At 40.0% G+C, this 23,166-nt stretch overlaps 1 protein-coding gene across 10 annotated transcripts in view; it reads right to left on the bottom strand.

Annotated features, from left to right (window-relative positions):
- CLYBL (citramalyl-CoA lyase) overlaps positions 1–23,166 on the bottom strand; it is a 280,991-nt gene that overhangs the window by 21,554 nt on the left and 236,271 nt on the right. For 5 of the 10 annotated variants that reach the window (XM_077973917.1, XM_077973916.1, XM_028837257.2 and 2 more), the window contains 5 exons: positions 12,952–13,140; positions 8,645–8,746; positions 6,819–6,912; positions 5,340–5,507; positions 689–813 (listed from right to left, as the gene is read on the bottom strand). In XM_077973917.1, coding sequence (XP_077830043.1) covers positions 689–813; positions 5,340–5,507; positions 6,819–6,912; positions 8,645–8,746; positions 12,952–13,140 — 678 coding nt within the window. Of the gene's footprint in view, positions 1–688; positions 814–5,339; positions 5,508–6,785; positions 6,913–8,644; positions 8,747–12,951; positions 13,141–23,166 lie in introns of all 10 variants that reach the window. The other 5 variants (XM_077973915.1, XM_028837256.2, XM_077973914.1 and 2 more) reach the window with 1 other exon arrangement.

Raw genomic sequence — 23,166 nt, 5'->3', positions numbered from 1 at the left:
CATAAAATCTTCCTTCAGGCGACACCTAATTTAAGTGTTACTGGCACAAAGTGGAGACAGATTGTGCATTACCACTGCAATATTTACATAGCAGAAACCCACAGAGCAGGAAACGCGAGGCTCAATGATGCACTAAATTAGGAACAACCGTACTCCAGTGTTAATTTGCTTTCCATTCCATCCAAATCTCAGGTCCAGAAATCGGTACAAACACATATACAACCTCCCACTCTCAGATGACTAAACCGGAGGAGATGTCTGTACTTTTACCCCCCCAAATTAAAATAACTTGAAATTTATTTCTTTCCTCCACAAGAACCATTTAGTCAAACTGTGTTTATTTCATTACAACTTGTTCTCACTTTGATCTAAGATTATTTTCATATGAATGCTGCATAGAAGTCTGTAGAGAAAAACTAAACAGACTTCTATTTTCTCTAAGGCTGCCAATATATTTTATGAAAAGAATAAAATGAGAGACTTGAGAGCCAGTTAGTGAAATATTTAGGAACATGGGCAGGGCAAATCTACCTCAAGCAATTTTCTCACTGGTGAATGTTGTTCCCTCCCTTTCCCCCTCCCCAGATACAATGAGTTTTCTTAAACCATTCACACAACATATTTGTTTCATTCTTCCCGACAATATTTTCAACACTACTTTCAGCCAAGGCATTAATGAAACATTTACCTTTCCTAATTGTTGATGTTCTTTAAAGGCAGCAATCAGTTCTTCAGCCCACTTAATTTTTTCAGGGGAAGGAGAAAACTGCTCCTGGACCACGGCAATTTGGTTAGGGTGAATCACCTGCTTACCTACAAGAAGATTAATAACGTCGGAATCACGAAACAACGAACAGATGTTCAAACAAAATGTTTCTATTGCGCGAGGTTCCTGAAGGCCTCATAGACTGTATGTTAAATAACTAATTTAAAACTTTTTATTGAGAACACAAAACAAAACAAAACCTGCAATCAGACAGGCTTTTCCAGAATAACCACAGAAGCAAAACTACAACAATGGAAGTAATTGTGTTTCCGATCCTATAGAAATGCCACCTTAGGGCAGATAATCTCTTATTTTTAGTTACAGGTGGGCTGACGAGGCAGCTTGTTGAATAACTGCTTTGGCTGGGACTTTAAAGGATAATGTCTGCAAATTAGAGGGATTATTTTTAGTTGAAGTAGAAAAAATTAAATGAGAATTCTCTCAAATTTTATAAGGTATCTTTTGCTTTCTTTGTAGAATTATACCTCTTTCCATGATTTCTCTTAGAAATGGTCTGCTGGTTTTCATAAAGCTTACAGATGCAGTCATTACAACTATATTATTATCAAATACAGTCTTACAATAGTATATTTAATTTTTTTTCTTTTAGACGAACATAGTTTATGTGTCATTTCTAACCCCCAATGGAAAATTGGATTTGAATGAAAATATTTTATTCAGTATGGTAAAATAGAAGGCAGAGTTGAACACTGCAGCCTCTGGATTACTCCATTTAAAAATTTAAAAATAGATACTTAAAGTTTCTTTGTCCAAAAATATACCCAGATTTTCCCTTTTGGCTTATAGAATCAAGACTGGGTATTTCCCTCTTTATAGCTCCCTACATATCCCAGAAGAAATCTTATCTCTGTAGAAATACCTTCCAAAAAGATTTATGATTCTTTTTATAGTTGAAAGATTTTAAATGAAAACATCATACAAAGATAAGAGCCATAGGATTTTGTGAAATAATGCAGTCGTTAAAAAAACAATTTAACAATCAGGGAAGTGTGGAATCCAATCAGATCATTAATAAATGCAACATAATTTAATGTTATAATAATGATGAGATTATATTGTGCTATGTGATAAAGTTATGAACATAATTGGCTCTTTAAAAATAATGTACACTTAATGAACATTTACTCTGCTAAATATATTTGTTGGTACATCAATTTGCTTTGCTTTTGAAATAGTTATTTTAACATTTAGACAGTACGAATTATATCCTTGATGTTTTATATCTTGCTGTCAGTTCCTATTACTTGCCATTATTCTGTTAGAATGAAAAAAGGAATGATGCTTGTAAAAACATATTTTTAGTGTTTCATGTAAAAGAGTTTAAGTGGATAAATATAATAATATCTTTTCTTTCCATTGGCATAATTAAAACATCCTCACATTGCTATTCCATTCTTTTCTGTCAGCATACTAATACAATGTTAAACACTTTTATAAATAAAGATTCTTTAAATTACCTGAGGAATAATTTCTGGGAACGAATAACATGAGGGATGACAAGAGGGCTTTTTTCAGTAGTAGGTATTGAGATTATATTTAAGTAATCTAATAGTTGTTAGAATATTGTTAATAAAGGATGTCAGTTCTGGTAGTCATTTCCTACTAATTGTTAGCCCTGAATTTCATAATTTATGTACATAATTTACACCAATGTGTAAAAAGCCAGATTTCATGGGAACTTCTTGGTACATGCACTATAATTTGAGGAGCAAAACACAAACTACTTAAAGTACTGTGAAATCACTGCTAGCTCTCCATCCTCCGGTGCCTATATTTTGGCAATGAGGCTAATTTAAGATCCATGTTAGGTTTTAGAAATGTATGGGCACTCAGATGTGAAGTTCTCTTTCGTCACATCTTAGCTATTCCAACAACTGTACAGCAGACTTTAATGCCATGTGGGAACCAGGCAAATATTTTATACAGAAGAGTTGTTATTGACAAGTTACTGAGAGGGTGCAAAATTGGAAGACATTAAAATTTATGACCATGAAATCCTTTTTACAGTACCGCTTGATATATCGTGCTTTAAATCAATACCTGTCAAGTCTTTTAGGTAACTGTATGATGGTGTCATTTTTGTCTTCTACAATAGACTGCAAAAAAGAAGAAAACCTATAGTGCTTCATATTTATAATCTTTCTTCTCAGCATGTAGCACTGGAGTAACTGTAATGACGAAGTCAGCTGTTAAAGCTTTATTCCAAGATTTAGTTTTGGCTTCTTTTTTATAAAAAAATTCCTAAAGTTAATGGCCATTTATACAGCCAATGCATTGATTTAAAATCAATCGACATGGACTGTGACTCTGGGAAATGACCGCAGAAAAGAAACTACAGCTAACTTTTAGAAACTACAACTCATTACAAATATATATCATTTTTAAAAGTACAGGAAATCCTTATAGCACAGACTTAGTCTTCCTTACCAGTGTTATGGATAACACAATACTTTCATTGGATTTTAAACCTTTCAACCACCTGCTTCAGATAAGACATGTCTTCCTTCCTCCATCCCTCCCTCTCTCCTCCCCACTTTTCCTTTCCTTTTTTCTTTCCTTCTTTTCCTTCTCCTTGTGCAAAGCCCAAGGTATGGCAATCAAATCCCAAACAACTAGGACAAACAGATCCTGAGTGGTCTAAAATACTCATTAAAAAACATTTATTTTTAAAAACGACTACAAATAATCTCCTATCTTATTATCAGATTGATTACCTCTTATTGGTATGCAGAAATATAATTGGGACAACAAAGACTTTCTCTCTAAAAATTGCAAACTGCCTACGAAGTGTGGCTCCCTAGTTATGGCCTGGTTCCCTTGAATATATAATGGGCACTGTGCCCTCTGCGCCTTCCCATTATCCTCGCTTCCCCCCTTTTTTTAGCGATTTAATACTCCCCGTCGTGGAGAAACAATAGTGCCAGGTCCATAAGCTCCTCGTGCTGAGTTGGGCACAGTCTAGAAATTTAAACCTGATTTGAAATAGCCTGTCTTCTGCGATTGAATTAGGGGCCAAGTTAATTCAGTCCTGTATCTTGGAGACACTCTTCAGCTCCCGGAGAAGTTCTGGGGCAGACATTTACCCCAGAGGAGGCAGAGGAAACTCAGATTCTGCTGAGTGATCGTGGAGGGGTCAGTGTCAATGCAGTGCTTTCTCTTTTTTATTGAATTAGTTCCCATTTTGGAGCAACATCTGGCTGCCCGGCAGCCAGTGCCATACATTGCAGGCCAACAACATCAGGGTCTATTAGATAAATTTCATGGAGTTTTTCTCCAACTTTTTCATTTGGGTCACATCTTAACCAGTCGTTGGAAAGAGGCAGGAACAAGCACAATCACATGGATGTGGCAGAGGACTCCTTTTTTCCTCAGTCACTATGAAACGCAGGGAGAATTCGTTTATTAATAGTTCAGATAATTGAAGAATATTTCCCTATATGGGATCACATTTATTTAAAAATTTGGGGGGGATCATATTTATTTTAGCTCTTTGTGTAAAAAACACAAGAACAAACTCAGAGCTTTATTTAATTCGAATATAACACTAAAATAGCTTCTTAGGTCATTCAATTTTATTTTGGACTAAATCATCATCCATTAAGGTATTTTTTACATTTAAGCCTGCTTTATGAAATGTTTCTTTCAGTAACCGCTACCTAGATACAATTCAAAAACAGTTATAACGGGAATATCAGGATGCTCATCTCTTTTCCTTATTATTCGGGTACCTTTCTGATACTAATATTCTTAGAACTTTCAACAGAAGAACAGGTAAGAGTGAAGGAGCACACTGTGTTTCTCCCATGGTCGTCAGTTTGTGTGTGTGCAACTTCATGTGGATGTTTGTGTGTAGACTCCTATCGTGGTTTTTCGAAAAATAGATCTCTGTTGTAAAAACACAATTTTCAGTCGCTCCCCTGGCTCATGGGGACCTGAGTGACCAGGCACACCAATCAACAGATAGCCGCCTGTGCCCCAGACCGGACTGCAAGGGGCCGGCTGAGCCTAGTGCCAGCCTATGCCCGTAGGTGTCGCCAGGTATACGGACACTTCCTGGGAGGTGGGAGAGAGAGGAGGGGCTTGGAGTGGCAGAAGAGCAAACAACTAGTTATGAGTAAAAAACAAAACAAAACAAAAACCAAAGATAATATCACCAACATTTTTTCAGAAATGAATTAAATTTTAGATATTCTAGGAGATTTTTCTTCTATCCATCAACCAAAATTCTTATGGCGGTTCATTCAAAAACACTCTTTTAACAGCCTCATCCCTCCCTACAGGTCAGCCAGGACCACAACAAAATGATTAAGAGGATGGAGGGAAAAAAAAAGCAACTAATATAAAGAGGAAATAAAATGAGTGATTTGTTGACTTGCAGGGCCAAAGAAAACCATGACAATGTGTCTGGCAAGTTCTTCCCCTGTGTGGCTTGTTCATATTTCAAATAGCGGAACAAGATATCTGATGAGATTAGAAGTGTTTTTGGGTCAAGTTTCTATTTTTCTGGAATGCTTGCTAATTTAGACACTGCTTTCTAAGACAGGAATCATACCAGTGAAGCCCATTGCAGCTCCTTCTCGTGACTGTCTAAGAAGCCCAGCTCCATCTCGAAAGTCAATGTACACCAGATCTATGGCTTGGAGACCAAAGGCTTTCGCTATGACAACAATCTTTTGCCGGGCGTAGAGAATATCCAGGGTTTCTTTACTACTTGTTGCACCTGAAAATGGGATGTTAACAGAAAAAGGAGGCTTTAACTTTGGAAACCGCACCCAGGTATTTATTATAAAACCTCAGTTTGTACAGATATCTATACCTCCCTGGGAATTGCTCCTCTGCAAAATAATTATTCAAATATAAATGAAGACAGGGATATGTGGAGGCCAAGTTAAATCTCGTATGTGTCTGTTTAACTGACAAGGCACCTTTCAATAGAATTCCTTCTACCTGCATTAAGAGAAGGCCCCTTCCCCATTCTGGGAGGCTGGGTCAGGGTCACAAGGGACTCCTGATATATTTTTTTCCTTCTTATCAATGCTTAAAAAGTGCCAGTCCAAAGACAGCACCACAAAAGGTGGCCCAGCAGCTATGCAGGGCAATGGTTCGTGTTTCACAGCAAGCACAGAACTGTGTGTGCTGTGGTTGCCATGCCCTGTCCAAACTGAAGTTCTGAGCCAAATGCTTCAGCTTCAGGGTCTGTCTGGATGCAGAACTTGGGGAGACGGGAGGGCACTTGTTTTGGGAGGGCTGGAAAGCGTCGATATGCCTTCTGTAGCCCGCTGAACCGTTGGATACACAAGTCTCCTGGAAAGACTCGTATTCAAATAAATTCAGTGTTTTCACCCTGAGGGGAGGGAAGTGTCCCTGTTTATATTTGGAGTATGCCACTCCCTGCTCAGGGAAAGTGCCTGTCTTCAGGTCACTGGGGCTGGTTTCTGTGGCCTCGGCCTCTTTTCTAAATGCTTCACGGTCTCCAGTCACACACACAGACCCCTCAAGTGCAGCACACGAGGGATGGTGAGAATCAGTGAAAATCAGCACATTTAATACTAAGAGTTCGGAAACATATTGTAAGAAAAATTTAAGATCCATTTAAAATAATATTTATATACCGCATATTCTGCGGAAAACAATTCATTAAGGCAAATGTGAAATCGCCTTAAATTTGCATTAGAAATCTAGACAGCCCACGGACGGATGTGAAAACAAAATACTGAAGCAACGGTGAGGCTGTTCACATAATATATTTATTAGGAGCAAAGGAGATGCCATATATTCTTGAGCATGCCTGGGGCTTTCTATTGCTCGTGTCTTCTGTAAATGAACAGAAGTAACCATGTAGTGTTCTAGAAGCAGGGCAGCTATGAGGACCTCTAAATTATCAGGAAGTAGTGTCCATTCCATTGTCATGAAAAACCATTGTCACGGTTGGCAAATATACATTGTTATGTAAATGTCAAGGGGCAAAGAAAAAATACATACACACATATACACACACACAGAAAAAGAGAGAGAGAGAGGTCTTTGACACCTATGCTGGCTCGAAAGTCTTCTCCTCCAAAAACGACTGCATCTAGAAACAGACCTACTTGAGGCCCGATCTTTAGGGTTTCTTCACACACTGCCTGTAAAAGAGCAGAAGAGAACCAAGTCTCACGGAAACGCGTGCGTCAGAGGGAAGAGGCATGGTGCCTTTTAGTAACAGGACGACCTGACTCTTAACACAATTTGGCTGAAGGCAGTCCTAAAAACGCAGCCCAAATTTACCCCTTTCAAAAGGTATTTAATATCATCCAAGATAAGTATATTGTATAAATTTGCTTTGTTTAATGGATTATATTAATATAGTTATAATGTCCAAATTGTAGTCCATCTCATTTTTGGAGAAACTTTGAGTTAACTCATTTTGCTTGCGCTAGAAGTTATTTATATCTTTCCAGAATTTGTTTTTGCTTTAAGAGACTCTCATAAAACCACAGGGGAGAAGGAAGGAATTTTAAAATCAAACTAATTGAATTATTTGCATTAGGATCAAGCACATGGTCTCAGGATTAAAGACAGTACAAAAACCTGCAACTCCAGAGGGGAAAATAAAAATGCAACAAGTCATCCAAGATGTGTTCATAAAGCAACTTCGACATTTATATATGAAAGTCAAGGCAAATACCATTTGTCATAGACATAACCATGAATCTTGAAAGGTGGAGATATAACCTGCTAATATATGTGGGTGGGAAAGAAACGAGGAACCGGTGGAGACACTGTTGATTAATTTCAGACATTCTAAGTGCTTCTAAGTACATTATGGAATAAAATAGTGAAGCAGTGCTTAAAAATTAAATCACTGGATGAATCTGGTTGCATCTAAGGGATATGCTTTTGATTATATTCTCAGGATTCTGGGGCTGGCTGGAAGAATTTATGGTTAGTTGTGTAAACAAGCAGTTCACGAGTCTTGAAGCAGCTCCCCAAACATTTGCACTCGACCCCCTTCCACACATCCCAAGGCCTCAGAGTTGCCGCTCACACATTCTCTCTCCAGTATAGTTCGACTATGTTTTTTTCTGTTGTTTTTAGTTATTTCTTTGCTCCTGCCTTCTGTGGGGGCTGGGGTGGGGGTTGGGAGTCCAGGAACTCTGAAAGGGGGTGCTAGATTGATGTTTGCAGGTCAGGTGGAATGAGAGGCATATTTTGGAAAATAATATAAATGCCCCCTGATAAACGAGAAAAGACGAGCTAGCTCTGAATTTGTTAAGGCAGGTAGTTTAGTGCAACCACACAGCGGTTGAAAACACTTGGCTCAGCTAATATTCCCGCATGTATATTAGAAGGTATTCGATGTTCTAATATGGCAAATTGAAAAAATGTACTGCAAATTATTTGTGTGCATGAACTTACAAACAATAATCTTCTCTGCTAGCCATTACTGATAATGTTGCTACAGAGAGGGCAGAAAATTTCCCAGTGAAAAGACAATTGATAGAAAAGAACATTTCAAAGTTAATTCATAAGAGTGACAAAATAAATTTTTATGTACATTTAGTCTATAAATGCAATAATTCAAGGCATATAATTACACAGTGATTAATTAAAATTGTTACTAGGAATATATAAATGCTTCATTTAAATATTTTGGACTGGGAAGCTTTTCCTTCTACTTAACTGATTTCATTGTTTTCTAAGATGCTGGTAACTTGGTTTTCGGACTATTACAGATAACAAATGGTGTTCAACGTTTCCTTTGCTTATAAATCTTTCTAGAAACACATTTTAAGAAGACGTTAAAATTGAAAGCAAAAGTTCTCTTTAGGTGATAAATAAAATGCTAACTTATTAACCATATTATGGCTTTCTTACCTTAAAATTGAGCAAACCCATTGCAGTTTCCACAAAAGGGATTAAATTCATTGGTTGTTCAAGTTTTCGGCCTTTTAAGTGGAATGAAAATTTGTCTGCAAACTAAAATCAGAAGTGTCATAGGTGATTAGTGGGGAAAAAATGTACAATCACAGAAATGTAGACACAGAAGTAGTATTTAAGTCTTTGACCTGAGGAAGTAATATCCAAGCCCCTTTCGTCCACACAAAAGAATTTTTTTAAAAAAGAAGAAGACCAAAGAAAAAGGTAATGAAGTTCCCACTAAACTAAATAGTAAAATCCCAAGCGTTACAATTTTTTTCTCCCAAAGGAGCACCTTGAGGCCTAGGAGTTAGAACTGGAAGCAGAGAGTATAAACGCTTTCCCTGAAAACGTATTTACTGAAGGCCTCTTGCCCTCGCTTCGTTAAATGCAAATGGTAGGCCCTTAAAACAATGAAGTCTTCCTCTACCTGCCATTCTGCTTTTGTTTCGTGCCCAGCATTGACATCAGTGTAACTGTTCAGCAGCCTTCCTTCCATATTATTCATTATAGCACCATTACCCTTTGTTCAGAAGGTTTTTCTTCATAATTTTTTAGCTTACCTAGGAAGACCTTAAAAAGGAAGTTTAATTCTTTGAAGACCAAAGCTCGCCAATTTTTTCCATGAGACCAGTTCACAGCTAGCTCTGTGCTGCCAGTGGGGTAGCCCAAATTCCAAAATCTATCATCTGGAAACATACAAAAGCTCTTGCCCAGATTCCTCCCCCTCTTCAAAAAGAGGGAAAAACACACTCTAAATTGTAAATCTATTACGTCTCTCTAGATCTAATAAGATGTGGGGAGATGGAAAAGAAATACAGGTATGATAAAGATATTTTTGTAAATAAAGATGAAAACATAGATATCCATTTTAAATTTAAGAAATATTCAGCCATTAATAGATATCAAAGGAAAAGGGAATTTTAATCATCTCTCCATTCAGTCTCAGTTGGGTAAATCATATCTAAGAGATTTGCATAAATATAAACCATCAAAGACTTTTCATCTTCAAAGGGGGTTTCAAGACCCTATAAGCTTTGTACTGTAATCATCACAGGTCACCACCCTGCAGGAATAAGGCTGCTATGGTAACATAAAAAAACTAATGCTTAAGGCTTAGCATAATATTCTGACTAATAGAAAGGAAACTCATTTGAAAAGCTGGCAGCCTATTTACCAGAAGCGGGATTAGAGGTGTTATTTCCCCTTCTAGCTGCCCCCTCCTTGCCGGTGCACCACCCCCCTAAAAAATCTAATCACTGGGATCTTTAAAAAGCTTTTGAGCAATTTGCAGTAACTTTACAATTAGGCTAAAATAAATCACAGCTTTCAGTAATGAAGAATTATTCCCAGTTGCTCCCACTGCCCCCCCTTCAAAGGACATCATCATCACCTCCTTAGTAACTTTTCAAGGGAAGGAATAACTCAACCAAAATAGCAAGAAGGAGCAGAGGGCGACAATTTAAGGGGATAAAATGTATAGGATTTGATGTAGATGAAAATAAAACATAATGTATTTCTCATTTATGCTAGAAAGTGGTAGCACGGTATTAGTGGTTTTGGTGTTAAAAATGTAGTAGGGATTTTTTTTTTCATGAAAAAAAGAAAACTTGTGAAGTGACTTGCCCCGTTCTTTGTGATGACAGTTATAACTACAAAAATCATGGACTTTAAAACCAAGTCAACGCTTTACAATATATTCCCTGTTCTTAGTGAGAACACCCCTAATGCCTTTTGTTTTTAAGCCAATAGGGGCATTTAAAAATTAAATATTCTGGCCCATCCTCCTCCTCCTCCTCCTCCCGCTCTTTCTTAAAAAATTGCATTAAGTACTAACACAAAAGGTAACTAGTGGAGAAGTTTCAATTAATTTTTTCAAAAGGAGACGATTAAATGTTTCCGGCCTGGTAAAGTGTTCATTTCAGCGAGGTGGAGGGGACTGGGGTAGGGGGAGGAGAAGAAGGGGGAGAAATCACAAAGAGATTGGGGAGGAGATGAAGTAGCAGGGCTCAGCAATTCTTTCAATTCCAGTGCACACCCAATAGTGTGTTGGAAGAATGCACACTGTTCGGGATTTGTGGGAGAATTGTCCCATGACAAAGGAGGCAGGGTTACGCTTGTTATAGTCCAATAAGCCGTGCCAGTCAAACAAGAACCCACACTAGCGACAAAAGGCGAGCAAGAGATTCTCACACAAAAGAAAACAAGTAAGCCCATCTTTCAGTTGTGCATCAGGCTCTGGGTTTTATGCTTCACATAAATACAAACGGAGAGGAAAAAATAAACAGCCAAAAGGACTTCTGTTAACTAGAAGTCCTATTTAAATTTCTGTGTGTATCTCACTTCCAAGGATTTAAAACAGCGAACAGAAGCCATAGCTGAAGGCTGGCTGGGTCTCCCCCTCCCCCGTCTGAAATTAAGGGTAATAACAGTGATAAATAGGCATTAACTATGAAACCAAAAGGGAACAGTGACTTCAGAGTCCATTTCAATCAACTTAAGACATATCTGAATGGGCTCAGGGCCCTTCAGGATATTAACATACTCTAACTAGTATCTCCCAGCTTCTGAGGGTAACCCTGGAGAGAAGAACTCCAGCTTAGTCAATAAATACTGGTCCTTGAATACGGGTCTTCGGGAAGGATCCAACACAGAGCTGTCCAAAAGAAACGGTATAGCAGCAGCTACATACGTAATTTTAAATTTTCTCGTAGCTACATTAAGAGGGTAAACTGAAACAGGTGAATTTAATTTTAACAGTGTCTTGCATTCAACCCAACAGATCCCAAATGTTATTTCAATGTGTAATCAATATAAAAATTATGGAGATAGTTTACATTCTCTTTTTGTCCTCTCGGTGAGTCCCGAGTCTTCAAAATCGAGTGTGTATTTTGCACTTCCAGCACATCTCAATTTGTGCTGGCCACGTTTCAATGCTCAGAAGCCACATGTCATAGTGGCCGTGGCACTGGGCAGCACAGACCTGACACATTGGGTGCATTCAGCAGGTGAGCAGTTTCGTAGGTGCTATGACAACTCAGGCTATTGCTGTGGTGGCAGCCATAGCCTCAGACGTAATACTAGAGGTGCCTTCCACGAAACCACCACTGACCACTCGCCCCGACCACAAATGCTTCCAGTTTTCACACCTCACAGGCCCCAGAATGACACATTCTCTGCCCCAGAATGACCCAGTGAAATGTTATTTTATTCAGTGGAGATCTGCAGAAGAATAGCGACGCTCAAATAAAATCTAGCCCCTCCACCCTTTGTCAATTAAAACAATCATCGTGTAATTAGGCCCATTTCAAAAGTTTTCTTAAGTAATTTGACATGCCAACCACTTTACATTTTAGGTTTTTATTGGCTGAAAAGTCTGTCATGAAACACAAACACACCTGTCAGCAATTTAAAAAGGATGCACTAGAGAACTGCTCAGGAAATAATATCAGTGCTAATTAAAACCACTAGTTAAAAGCTTCCTGTTCATTCCTCCAGTTGCCCTAAAGAGTGACCTTTTCCTCCCCTTCTTTGGGTTCATTTTTTCATATGCAGCAAATGTGCCCTCCCTGCCTGGGATGATTTCAGATGAATCTCAGTAAGGGCCACTTACGTCACTGCTCTTCCAGGTGGAGGCCTTGGCTCAAGGCCGGGCAGGGTGGAGAAAGGGATGACATTCTCGGGCAACCTAGTTTCCAGGGATTACTCTAGGAGGGCTACTGAGGAGCTTGTTCTGGCCAAACCACACATCCAATTAGGAAGCGAAGCATCATTTCAAAAGTGCATTTGGGCAAAGGCGAGTTTTCCTTGGGTGAAAGAAACGGATTCTTGCGCTTACTGCTTTTTCTCAAATCCCTTCCTCTCTGCTCTGTGTGTGCATTTTCCAAACCTGTGGCACCCAGATCCCTTCTTCTTGCCACTCCTCCTTAGCTGCTCTTGAGTCTTTTTGAGACGGAGTCTCGCTCTGTGGCCCAGGCTGGAGTGCAGTGGCGCGATCTCGGCTCACTGCAAGCTCCGCCTCCCGGGTTTACGCCATTCTCCTGCCTCAGCCTCCCGAGTAGCTGGGACTACAGGCGCCCGCCACCGCGCCCGGCTAATTTTTTGTGTTTTTAGTAGAGACGGGGTTTCACCATGTTAGCCAGGATGGTCTCGATATCCTGACCTCGTGATCCGCCTGCCTCGGCCTCCCAAAGTGCTGGAATTCCAGGCGTGAGCCACAGCACCCGGCCTCTCCTGAATCTTAAAGCAAAGCATTAGCTACTCACCCACTGGATTTCTTCAGGACTTTCCACCTTTGGTAGCATCAGGCTGGAAGGAAGGACCCGGGATTGCAAAAGGGTCTCTAGATCTTCTTCTGCCAGACCGCTGGAAACTGAGTTGACTCTCACACATTTTTCAGTAGGGCCCAGATCAAAGTCTTCAAGAGTTTTTACAATTCTCAGTCGAGCTTCATTCTATAAGTGTCAATAAAAAGTTTATTGTTATTTTTATCACTGAGGGGAGCACCATCAAATGGTTTATGAAACTGTTACGTGGATTCAGAGTCTGAGCACCATTACTCTATCTACACATTTCCTGTCCACCAAACAAGTAATATTTGAAAGAAGTCATCCAGTCTGAAAGGTGAGCAGTTGATTTCTAGGCTTCATTCGCCACAGCTGTAACACAGCCGAGACGCACTGCAATGCCACAGTGCGTCTTTCTCATTAGTATTACTTCCCAATTGGAAGGGGAAAATGGTTAATGGGTAATTTTTCACTGATTGAGCATTAACTAAGTGCTAAGCATGGTTCTATGTTCTTTACCTGCACTTTCTCATTTAATAAACATAAGAAATTGGCTAACATCTAGATTGTGGCCGTCTCGTCTGTCAGCTTCTTCACATTAGGGAAAAAAGGATTTTTCTTTTTCCACATGCAGCATGCTTTTTTTTTTACTCACTATTTTATTGCAACTGAGTTGAATCTTGACATTCAATTAAGAAGATGCTCACAGGAATCTGACAATGCGTACTACAAAAAAAGCTCCCACTTCTTCAGGTGGAAGGCAAGGAATCCCTTCATGAAGAGCTTGACAAATACATTTTTTTCTTTGACTTGACAGGCTCTGCTCCACAGTTCAGAAAAGCTGAAAGGCTGAAAGTCTGCTTCAGTATTTGAACTGTCCCCAGAAAAACTATATGAAACCAAGTATGTTATTTATTGGTTTCAGCTTGGGGGTGATGACGGTGGGGTTGGGGAGAGAAAGAAGTGCATGGAAAGGGTGAGGGCTGGAGTCAAGAGAAAGAAAGCACTTGAGGTCATTACTTCCTGCCAATTTCAGTTTCAAAAGCAAACTCCTCCAACTTGCCAACAGCCCTCAACAAATTCTCATTGTCAGAATGAACACTTATCCAAAGTAGTTTCATTTGGGAAGGGTTTTTATGATACTAATAAAACTTTAAAGCTTCTCACTGCTGATGAATGTAGTTTAAAAAAAAGTCTCCACAATACATAGCCATTTGAAAAGCAATACTGATCTAGAAAAATAGCAAACCAAAGTAGAGACAAAAAAGAATCATTTAAGCCAATATTGAGTCTTAAGTCCAAGCAACAAGACAACCCAGGACAGTAGATTTAAACCAGACAGATGTGGGTGTATGAGTGGGGAGGCGCAAGGAAGGCTTCCAAATGTGGTCTGAGTTAAACAATGTGAGGAAACGGTAGCTTAGAGTTGTCAGGTCAGATGGAAAGAGTACCTAAGACAGTTTAGGACCGCTCTGTGAAGTCCTGATTTACCGAGCTTCAGCTGCCAATAATTAGGCCAAGCTTAGACAAAAGCAACAGAGAGCTCAGACTAGCTAAAGTCAGAGATGATGTAGCCAACAATGGCTTGGTTCCACATCATACCTTTGTTTTATTCCATAGATATAAAACTCGCCCACTTGCTCTACCATGCACTCTTTTTTTTTTTTTGAGATAGAGTCTCACTCTGTCACCCAGGCTGGAGTGCAGTGGCGTGATCTCGGCTCACTGCAATCTCTGCCTCCGGAGTTCAAGTGATTCTCCTGCCTCAGCCTCCCGAGTAGCTGAGACTACAGGCACCCACCACCACACTCAGCTAAGTTTTGTATTTTTAGTAGAGACGGAGTTTCACTGTGTTGGCCAGGCTGACCTCGAATTCCTGATATCAGGTGATCCACCCGACTTGGCCTCCCAAAGTGCTAGGATTACAGGTGTGGGCCATGGCGCCTGGCCCTAAATACGAAAATCTTGAAGGTGAAGGACAGAAGTTAGCTCAGTATCTTGGCTCTAAAGCCGTCTAGAGCTGCTGGGAGAAATACTTGAGTTCTGGCCCGGCACGGTGGCTCACACCTGTAATCCCAGCACTTTGGGAGGCTGAGGGGACGGATCACCTGAGGTCAAGAGTTCGAGACCGGCTTGGCCAACATGGTGAAACCCCATCTCTACTAAAAATACAAAAATTAGCCGGGCGTGGTGGCACGTGACTGTAGTTCCAGCTACTCGGGAGGCTGAGGCAGGAGAATCGCTTGAACTCAAGAGGTAGAGGTTGCCGTGAGCCGAGACTGCACTTCTGCTCTCCAGCATAGGACACAGAGCAAGACTTCATCTCAAAAATGAAAACAAGCAAACTAAAAAACTCTTCCAGCTTTTTCGAAGGCACATTTAGATCCATGGCTGTGGACAATCTAAAGCATGTTCTGCTCTGTGCAGCCTATGCAGCTACAAAAAAACGAAATTGCTGGAGTTTGGCAACATAACTTTCAGGTTCCCTTTTAAATAGCTAAGTCAGCCTTGCAAAGAGTCTACTGGGACAGTATGAATGGAAAACTGAAGGGAACTCACTCGATTTTTTAGGCCACACTGCATTTTAAAGCTTAAGTTATTTGAGTCATCTTCTCCATCATCTAATTTGCATGTGTGCTCAAGGATGCGGGATACCTGGCAACATCAACTTCCTAAATTGTTAATGTTGGTTGGTGTCAAACAAAATCTGATCTCGAAGCTGTTTGGCTTCACTTGGATTTGAAGGGACTGTTTGTTCAAAGCTCATGTTCTAAACCTGTTTGCGATTTTTATCTAAAGTCAGATTGCCATGGTTTCAGCACATTCCAGTTTACTTAGCAAAATTCGGCCCTTGTGAAATTGGCTGCAAATGAAGTACCTAATTCCAATTTTAGGCATAATCTGATTAGTACTTTTCATATTATAATAATGAGCAGTGAATACTCAGCATTTAAAAAATTTTGGCTCAGAATGAAAACCAAGCTCTTTCCACTTCATCATTCTGTACCTTTCCAAAAAGAGAGGATGGCTTTTGAGGTATATTGCCATACAACACCCTTATTAACAGGCTGTTGCTTGTTACAATTTACATAAACCAAGTGTGCATCCCTCTGGTATATATCCCAAAACACTCAACAACTTCAGTGAATTTATCCCAACCAACGAGCATGTTGAATTTTTTTTTTCTTTTTGGTATTTTCAGGGTGAAATATGTGACTGTGCTAGCAAACACGCCCATGCCATCTGTTGGGTTGGGAGGAAGGCAGTTTCTAAGAACAATTAAGTTTAGTTCTGGGCGTTCAGTTCGAGAGAGTCACAGTCCACCCAGTTGTGAAAAGAAACAAATTCTGTTCATTTTATTCTCTCACTTGTTCCCTCTCTCTGCAACACACACTGTACTTCTTGCTAACAAGGCGCTCAGCTCTCTCTCATCTCCACCACCTCGTCCTTCACGCTTCACACTTTCCTTCTTTTTTTCTCTCTTTCTTTGGCTCCTGGTTGGCTCTGACCATCCCTCCAATATCCATCTTAGGTGGATTAGCAACAGGCCGTCTGGCTGAGCCGGCTCTCAGAAGGGCTCTCAGGGTGATCGCCTACGATTATTGGGAGGTAAGTGCTTCCGGGAGAAAGGAGAAAAAGGAAATTAAGGTAAAAGAGGCCACCCCAAAAAGAGCTTTTATGGGGGCTTTTATATTCTGGGAGCAATACAGGTTGCTTAAAATGAGGTTTCAGAGGGACTGCGTTCTAAATATGTTAATGCTACAGGGCAACCTTGGTGAGCCACTCTCACTGTGGAATGAACTTGTCCCCCAAGATCTGACAAGCTGGAGATGACTGAATAATGGAATTAAGGCCTTTATCAACAGTTACATTGGACCTTTGAAGAGACTAAGTACCATAGTGTGTTCCGGATCATGTCTGATTCTAGAGGTGGACTCTGCCCAGGTCATAGAGGAAGTTGGCACAGATGACAATCTTTGCAGGCCCCCATTCTAAAAAATGGTGTTCCCAAAGTTGCCGCATTCAATCGATATTTCGTGCCATGCTCCTCAGTGCAGTGGACCAGTGGCTAATAAACTTGTCCTTATCCATAAGCCACCGTATTATGTGACTCTGTCTGGGCCAGGAACCAAGGCGTGCTATGATTTCAGAGACTGGATTCCTATCACCTGGGGAAGAGACACGCTCTGGTGACGTAAGAAAGCGGAGAAATCAACCATCACCAAAACCTGCAGACTCTGAAATTAAAGGAGAAAATATGCGTGCAGTTGGTTCAATTGGCACCCATTAAAGCTAATAACTAATCATCCTCGCAAGTTTCTAGCTCAGAATGATCAAATCTGCAAAGAAAACAACATCCGTCCACTTTTACACTCCAGTGGAAGAGGTGGTCCCTCGCGGCAGGGCGGCACAGTCTCGCCATCTGGAGAATAAATCGAGTGTGAAGTACAGTATAGTTTGGGACCAAGCTCCGTGGCGGCAGCTCAGCAGTCAGTTCATTAGTTCCAAACTTCCAGGGATTAGAGCGGCATCAATTCTACTGTCGGATAGGATGAGACAGACAGGATACGAGATTCAAGGGGGACTGTGACAACCAAGAGGAGCCCCTTGGGCTTATTTATAAAACTACAAAGTATAAACATACCCAAATAAGTGCCTTAAATAATAGCATTATCACAGTTTCATAACATCTGAATTATCACCTTTCCCTTCGCCTCCCAGCCCCCGACTCAAACCTTGAATGTTAATGTATAGTTGTTTTCAGAGGAAATGGCAGAGACAGCCCTGGGGGCAACAGGAACAACGAGAAAGCTACGTGCAACCCAAGATTTGGTAATTAAGAAATAGGAAAGACTTTCTAGACTCCAGGGAGATCCACAACATTTGTGATTAAAGAAAAGTACAATGAATATTTTCATCCTGCGAAAGGCAATTGCCATGCCACGTATTCAAACACGTCAGTAAATTCTATCCCTTCTGAATTTGTCCATCTCATCCGATTTTCATTTTATCTAATGTGTAAAATGATGTCATGTCACGGGCATGAAGTTGTCCAAATTTTGAGCAGAAGGCCCCAGGAGCATCTCTATGAAAATCTTACTGAAAATGTCAAGATCAAGTTTGGTTTAAAATAAAAAACGGAATGAATTTATTCTATTTAAGGATCGCCTCTTTCATATAACTTTTCATCAATTTGTATTTAAAAACAGCATTGCTTATGACATAGAAGATCATCACTAGTCAATTATATTGAATTTTTCTCTTAAATCTATAAAATTTCACTGTAATAATGATCGCAGAGACTGTTGTAGTGAGTGCATTGAAAAAAAGGCAAATGAATTCTCACTGATGATTATAACCTGGTCGTGTGTTTCATCAAGCAAGGTGAGTGTTGAGTTTTCTATCCCATTATTTTTTCCACATGAAAAAGAAAACTTGGTTCGTCTGTTTTTGAAAAAAAGAAAACCTACAACTATATTGAGTATACTGTATGTTAACTGGCTTAAAACTGTATGTGCTGATTCATCTTACAAAGCGTTACATGCCAGGCACCCTGTTTACTCTGAAAATGTAGATTTTGGCAGAGCAAAGTTTTTGATATGTTAATCATGAAACATACATTAAAACACAGGTTTATAGTGAAATGCTAAATTGGCTTTCATTCAAAAGACTAAGAAGGCTGAGGATGTGTATAGATGGGTAGCTTATAATACATAATTGGTAATTCTGCCCTTCAGAGATATAATTGAAAAGGAGAGAACCTTACCAAAAAACTCCAACACTAAAATCAATAAATCTATGAAAAGAATTTGTTTTGAAGATCTCCAACCAATTAAAAATATTTTTAAAGATGTTAGAATAATGGCTTTGAGTCATACAAACCTATACATTTGTCAGAATTCATAGAACATATACTTTAAATTTGTGCATTTCATTGTATATAAATTTCACCTCAAAAGCACAAATATTGAACTCCAGTCACTCATATGCATGCAAGAGTGCTTAAGGGGAAGTGTACTGCTGTCTGCAATTTACTTTGAAATGGATATATTAATACGAAGCAAATCGATGGATGGAGAGAGGGATGAATGGATGGTCAGATACAGATTAAGTCACCCAGAGTAAACATTAATGGGAGAATGTAGGAGGTGCGTATATGGGTTTCTACTGTACAATCTTCCAACTTTTCTAATGCTTGAAATTTTTGTACTAAAATGTGAGGGGAAAAGTTACCCTAAAACATTGACAAGTTTTGGAGCTGATTGATGTGTATATGGGAGTTCTTTACACTACTCTCTTTACATTTGTATATGTTTGAATATTTCCACAATAAAAAGTTAAAAACGATTCTAGTTAATGACTGAAATGTCACTGTAGTTGTTATTTGTGAGAAATAATTTTGGTGAAAATTATTTTTAGGTTTGTGATTTTGATAACAGCTTTAATGAGATAAAGTTCACATGACATACAATTTACCTATGTGTACAATTCAGTGGCTGTTACCGTATTCATAGAGTTGGACAGCCATTACCACAGTCAATTTTAGAACATAAGCCAGGTGTGGTGGCACACACCTGTAGTCTCAGCTGCTTGGGAGGCTGCAGTGGGAGGATCACTTGAGCCCAGGAGTTTGAGGCTGCAGTAAACTATGATTGCACCACTGCATTCTAGGCTAGGTGACAAAGCAAGACTGCCTGAAAAACAACAACAAAAAAGGTACGTATCACCCCGAAAAGAAACCGCATACTTCTTAGCAAGTTACTCCCATTTCCCCAACCCTCCCAGACCTAGGCAACCACTATTCTACTTTCTGCCTCTATAGATTTGCTTATTCTCGAATGTATAAATGGAACCACGCAATAAGTAGTCTTCTCTGACTGCCTTCTTTCACTTAGTATGTTTCAAGATTCATTCATGTTGTAGTACCTATCCATCCTTATTCTTTTTTACTGCCAAAGTATATTCTCTTGTACGGATAGGTCACATTTTGTCCATTATTAGTTAATGGACACCTGGCTTGTTTCCACTTTGTGGCTATTATGAGAAATGCTGCCACGGACATTCATGTATAGGTTTTTATATGGACATAGGTTTTCATTTCTCTTGGGCGTATACTTAAGAGAAAGTAGAATTCCTGGGTCATATGGTAACTGTATGTTTGACCTTTTGAGAAACTGTCTGCTGTTTTCCAAAGTGGCTAAGCCAATTTCCGCTCCCACCAGCTGTGTATGAGGGTTCCTTTCCACATGCTCGCCGACACTTATTACCACGTGTCTTTTTTATTCTAGTCATCCTCGTGGGTATCACCAAGTGGTCTCTCATTGTAGTTTTGTGTTTCTCTGATGACTAATGATGTTGAGAATCCTTTCATGTGCTTATTGGCCATTTTTATATCTACTTTGGTGAACTATTTAAATCCTTAGCCCATTAAAAAATTGGGGCTATAGGCTGGGCGCAGTGTCTCACGCCTGTAATTCCAGCACTTTGGGAGGCCGAGGCGGGTGGATCACGAGGTCAGGAGACCGAGACCATCCTGGCTAACACGGTGAAACCCCATCTCTACTAAAAATACAAAAAATTAGCTGGGCGTGGTGGCGGATGCCTGTAGTCCCAGCTACTCAGGAGGTTGAGGCAGGAGAATGGCGTGAACCTGGGAGGCAGAGCTTGCAGTGAGCCGAGATTGCACCACTGCCCTCCAGCCTGGGTGACAGAGCAAGACTCCGTCTCAAAAAAAAAAAAAAAAAAAAAAAAAAAAAAAAAAAAATTAGGGCTATATATATAAAATAAAGTTTTCCTTTTAAATTATCTTTAAATGGACAATGTGGCACCGATTACTTATGCAACATTGTCAACCATCACCACTATTTCCCAAACTTTTTTTTTTTTGAGGTGGAGTTTCATTCTTGTTGCCCAGGCTGGAGTGCAATGGTGTGATCTTGGCTCACTGTAACCTCCGCCTCCTGTATTCAAGTGATTCTCCTGCCTCAACCTCCTGAGTAGCTGGGATTACAGGTGTCCGCCACCACACCCAGCTAATTTTTGTATTTTTAGTAGAGACAGGGTTTTGCCATGTTGGCAAGGCTGGTCTCAAACTCCTGACCTCAGATGATCCACTCAGCCTCCCAAAGTGCTGGGATTACAGGCATGAGCCACCACACCCGGTCTATTTCCAAAACTTTTAATCACCTCAAACAGAAACTCCATAACCATTAAGCATCAACACTATTTTCCCCTGCCCCCAGCTCCTGGTAACCCCTAATTTACTTTCTGTACCCATGAATTTGTCTATTCTAGATATTTCCTATGAGTGAAATAATACTTGTTCTTTGGTTCTGGTTATTTCACTAAGCATAATAATGTTTTAAGGTTCATTCATGTCATAGCATGTATCCAAACTTCACTCCTTTTTATGGCTGAATAATATTCCATTTTATGTCTATTCCACATTTTGTTTATCTATTCATTTGTCGGTAGACATTTGGGTTGTTTCATAATTGGTTATTGTGAATAATGCTGCTATGAACACTGGCATATGGGTTTCTCTTTCAGTCCCTCTTTTCAATTCTTTTGGGCATATACCTAGGAGTAGAATTGCTGGATCACATAGTAATTGTACATTTAGCTTTTTGAGGAACTGCCAAACTGTTTTCCACAGTGGCTGTACCATTTTGCCTTCCCATCAGCAATGCACCAGGATTCATATTTCTCCACATCCTCACCAACACTTGCTATTTTCTGTTTTACTGATACAGTGTTTGTTTTTGGTCACAGCCATCCTAGTGGATGTGATGTGGTCGCTCAGTGGGTTTTGTTTTGCATTTCTCCAATGGCTAATGATGCTGAGCATCTGTGTGTGTGCTTATTGGTCATCTGTTTATCTTCTTTGGATAACGTCTATTCAAGTCCCTTGCCCACTTTTAAACAGGCCTGCTTGTCTTTTTGCTGTTGAGTTATAACAACATCATATACCAGTTCTTTAGATATTCTGGATATCAAATCCTTATCAGATAGATGACTTGAAAATGTTTTCTTCCATTCTGTAGCTATCTTTTCATTTTCTTGATGGTGTCCTATGAAGCACAGAAGTTACAATTTTACTAAAGTCCAATTATCTATTTTTCTTCTGTTGATTGCACTTTTGCTATCATCTTGAGACCACTGACTGCCTAATCGAAGGTCACGAGATATATGCCTATGTCTTTCTCTAGGAGTTTAATAGTTTTAGCTATAACATTTAGCTCTTTGATACATTTTGAGTATATATATTTGCATATGGTGTGGGTTAGGGGGGATTGTGATATTTTTGTTTTGTATTTTCACTCTTTATTTCTCAACAAAATACAATGCAATTCCCAGGGGAGAGAAAACTCCAGTGGAAAGAAGGGGCTTACTTCCATCTGCCTCCTTGCCTGCCTTGCCCTGGCGCTGACTGGCAACTGCCTGGTGCTGGCTCTCTGCTGCCGTGGCCTTATCCATCACCTTCCCCTCTCTTCCTCCTCTTTACCTTGCCCTTTTTCCGTCTCCTCCTGGTGGATTTCCTTAACTATATGTGCCAGTCCTTTGGTATGTCTGTGAAGACACTGACAGGCATCCTTATGGGCCTCTGAGGCGCCTCCGACTCAAACTCATACGGTGATGTGAAGCTGGTGTGAGAAGACGCCCCTGGTGGGCAGGCGCTGCTGATGTTTTATAATTCAGTAGTGTGGCTTCGAGGTACACTTTGCACAGATTTTTTTTTAAGAGACAGGGTCTTGCTCTATCAGCCAGGCTGGAGAGCAGTGGCAGGATCATGGCTCACTGCTGTCTTGAACTCCTAGGCCCCAGCAATCCGCCCGCCTCAGCCTCCTGAGTAGCTGCGACTACAGGCATGCACCACCATACCCAGATAATTATTTGTATTTTTTGTAGAGACAGTGTCTCACTATGTTGCCTAGGCTGGTCTTGAACTCCCAGGCTCAAGCAATCCTCCCACCACGGCCTCCCGAGTAACTGGGACTATAGACATGCACTACCACACTTGGCTGCACACAACTTTTAAAAAAGACAAAGTATTTATGTACCACAAGCTTACATTGTCTTTCTCAATAGTTTTTTTTTTCTTTTTTTCTTTTTTTGAGATGGAGTCTCGCTGTGTCTCTCAGGCTGGAGTGCGATGGCACGATCTCAGCTCACTGCAACCTCCACCTCCCGAGT

The sequence above is a fragment of the Macaca mulatta genome, chromosome 17, assembly GCF_049350105.2.
Source record: "Macaca mulatta isolate MMU2019108-1 chromosome 17, T2T-MMU8v2.0, whole genome shotgun sequence".
NCBI lineage: Eukaryota > Metazoa > Chordata > Mammalia > Primates > Cercopithecidae > Macaca > Macaca mulatta.
The sequence above is the reverse complement of the archived record's forward strand: the minus strand, read 5'-3'. Positions and strand labels throughout refer to the sequence as shown.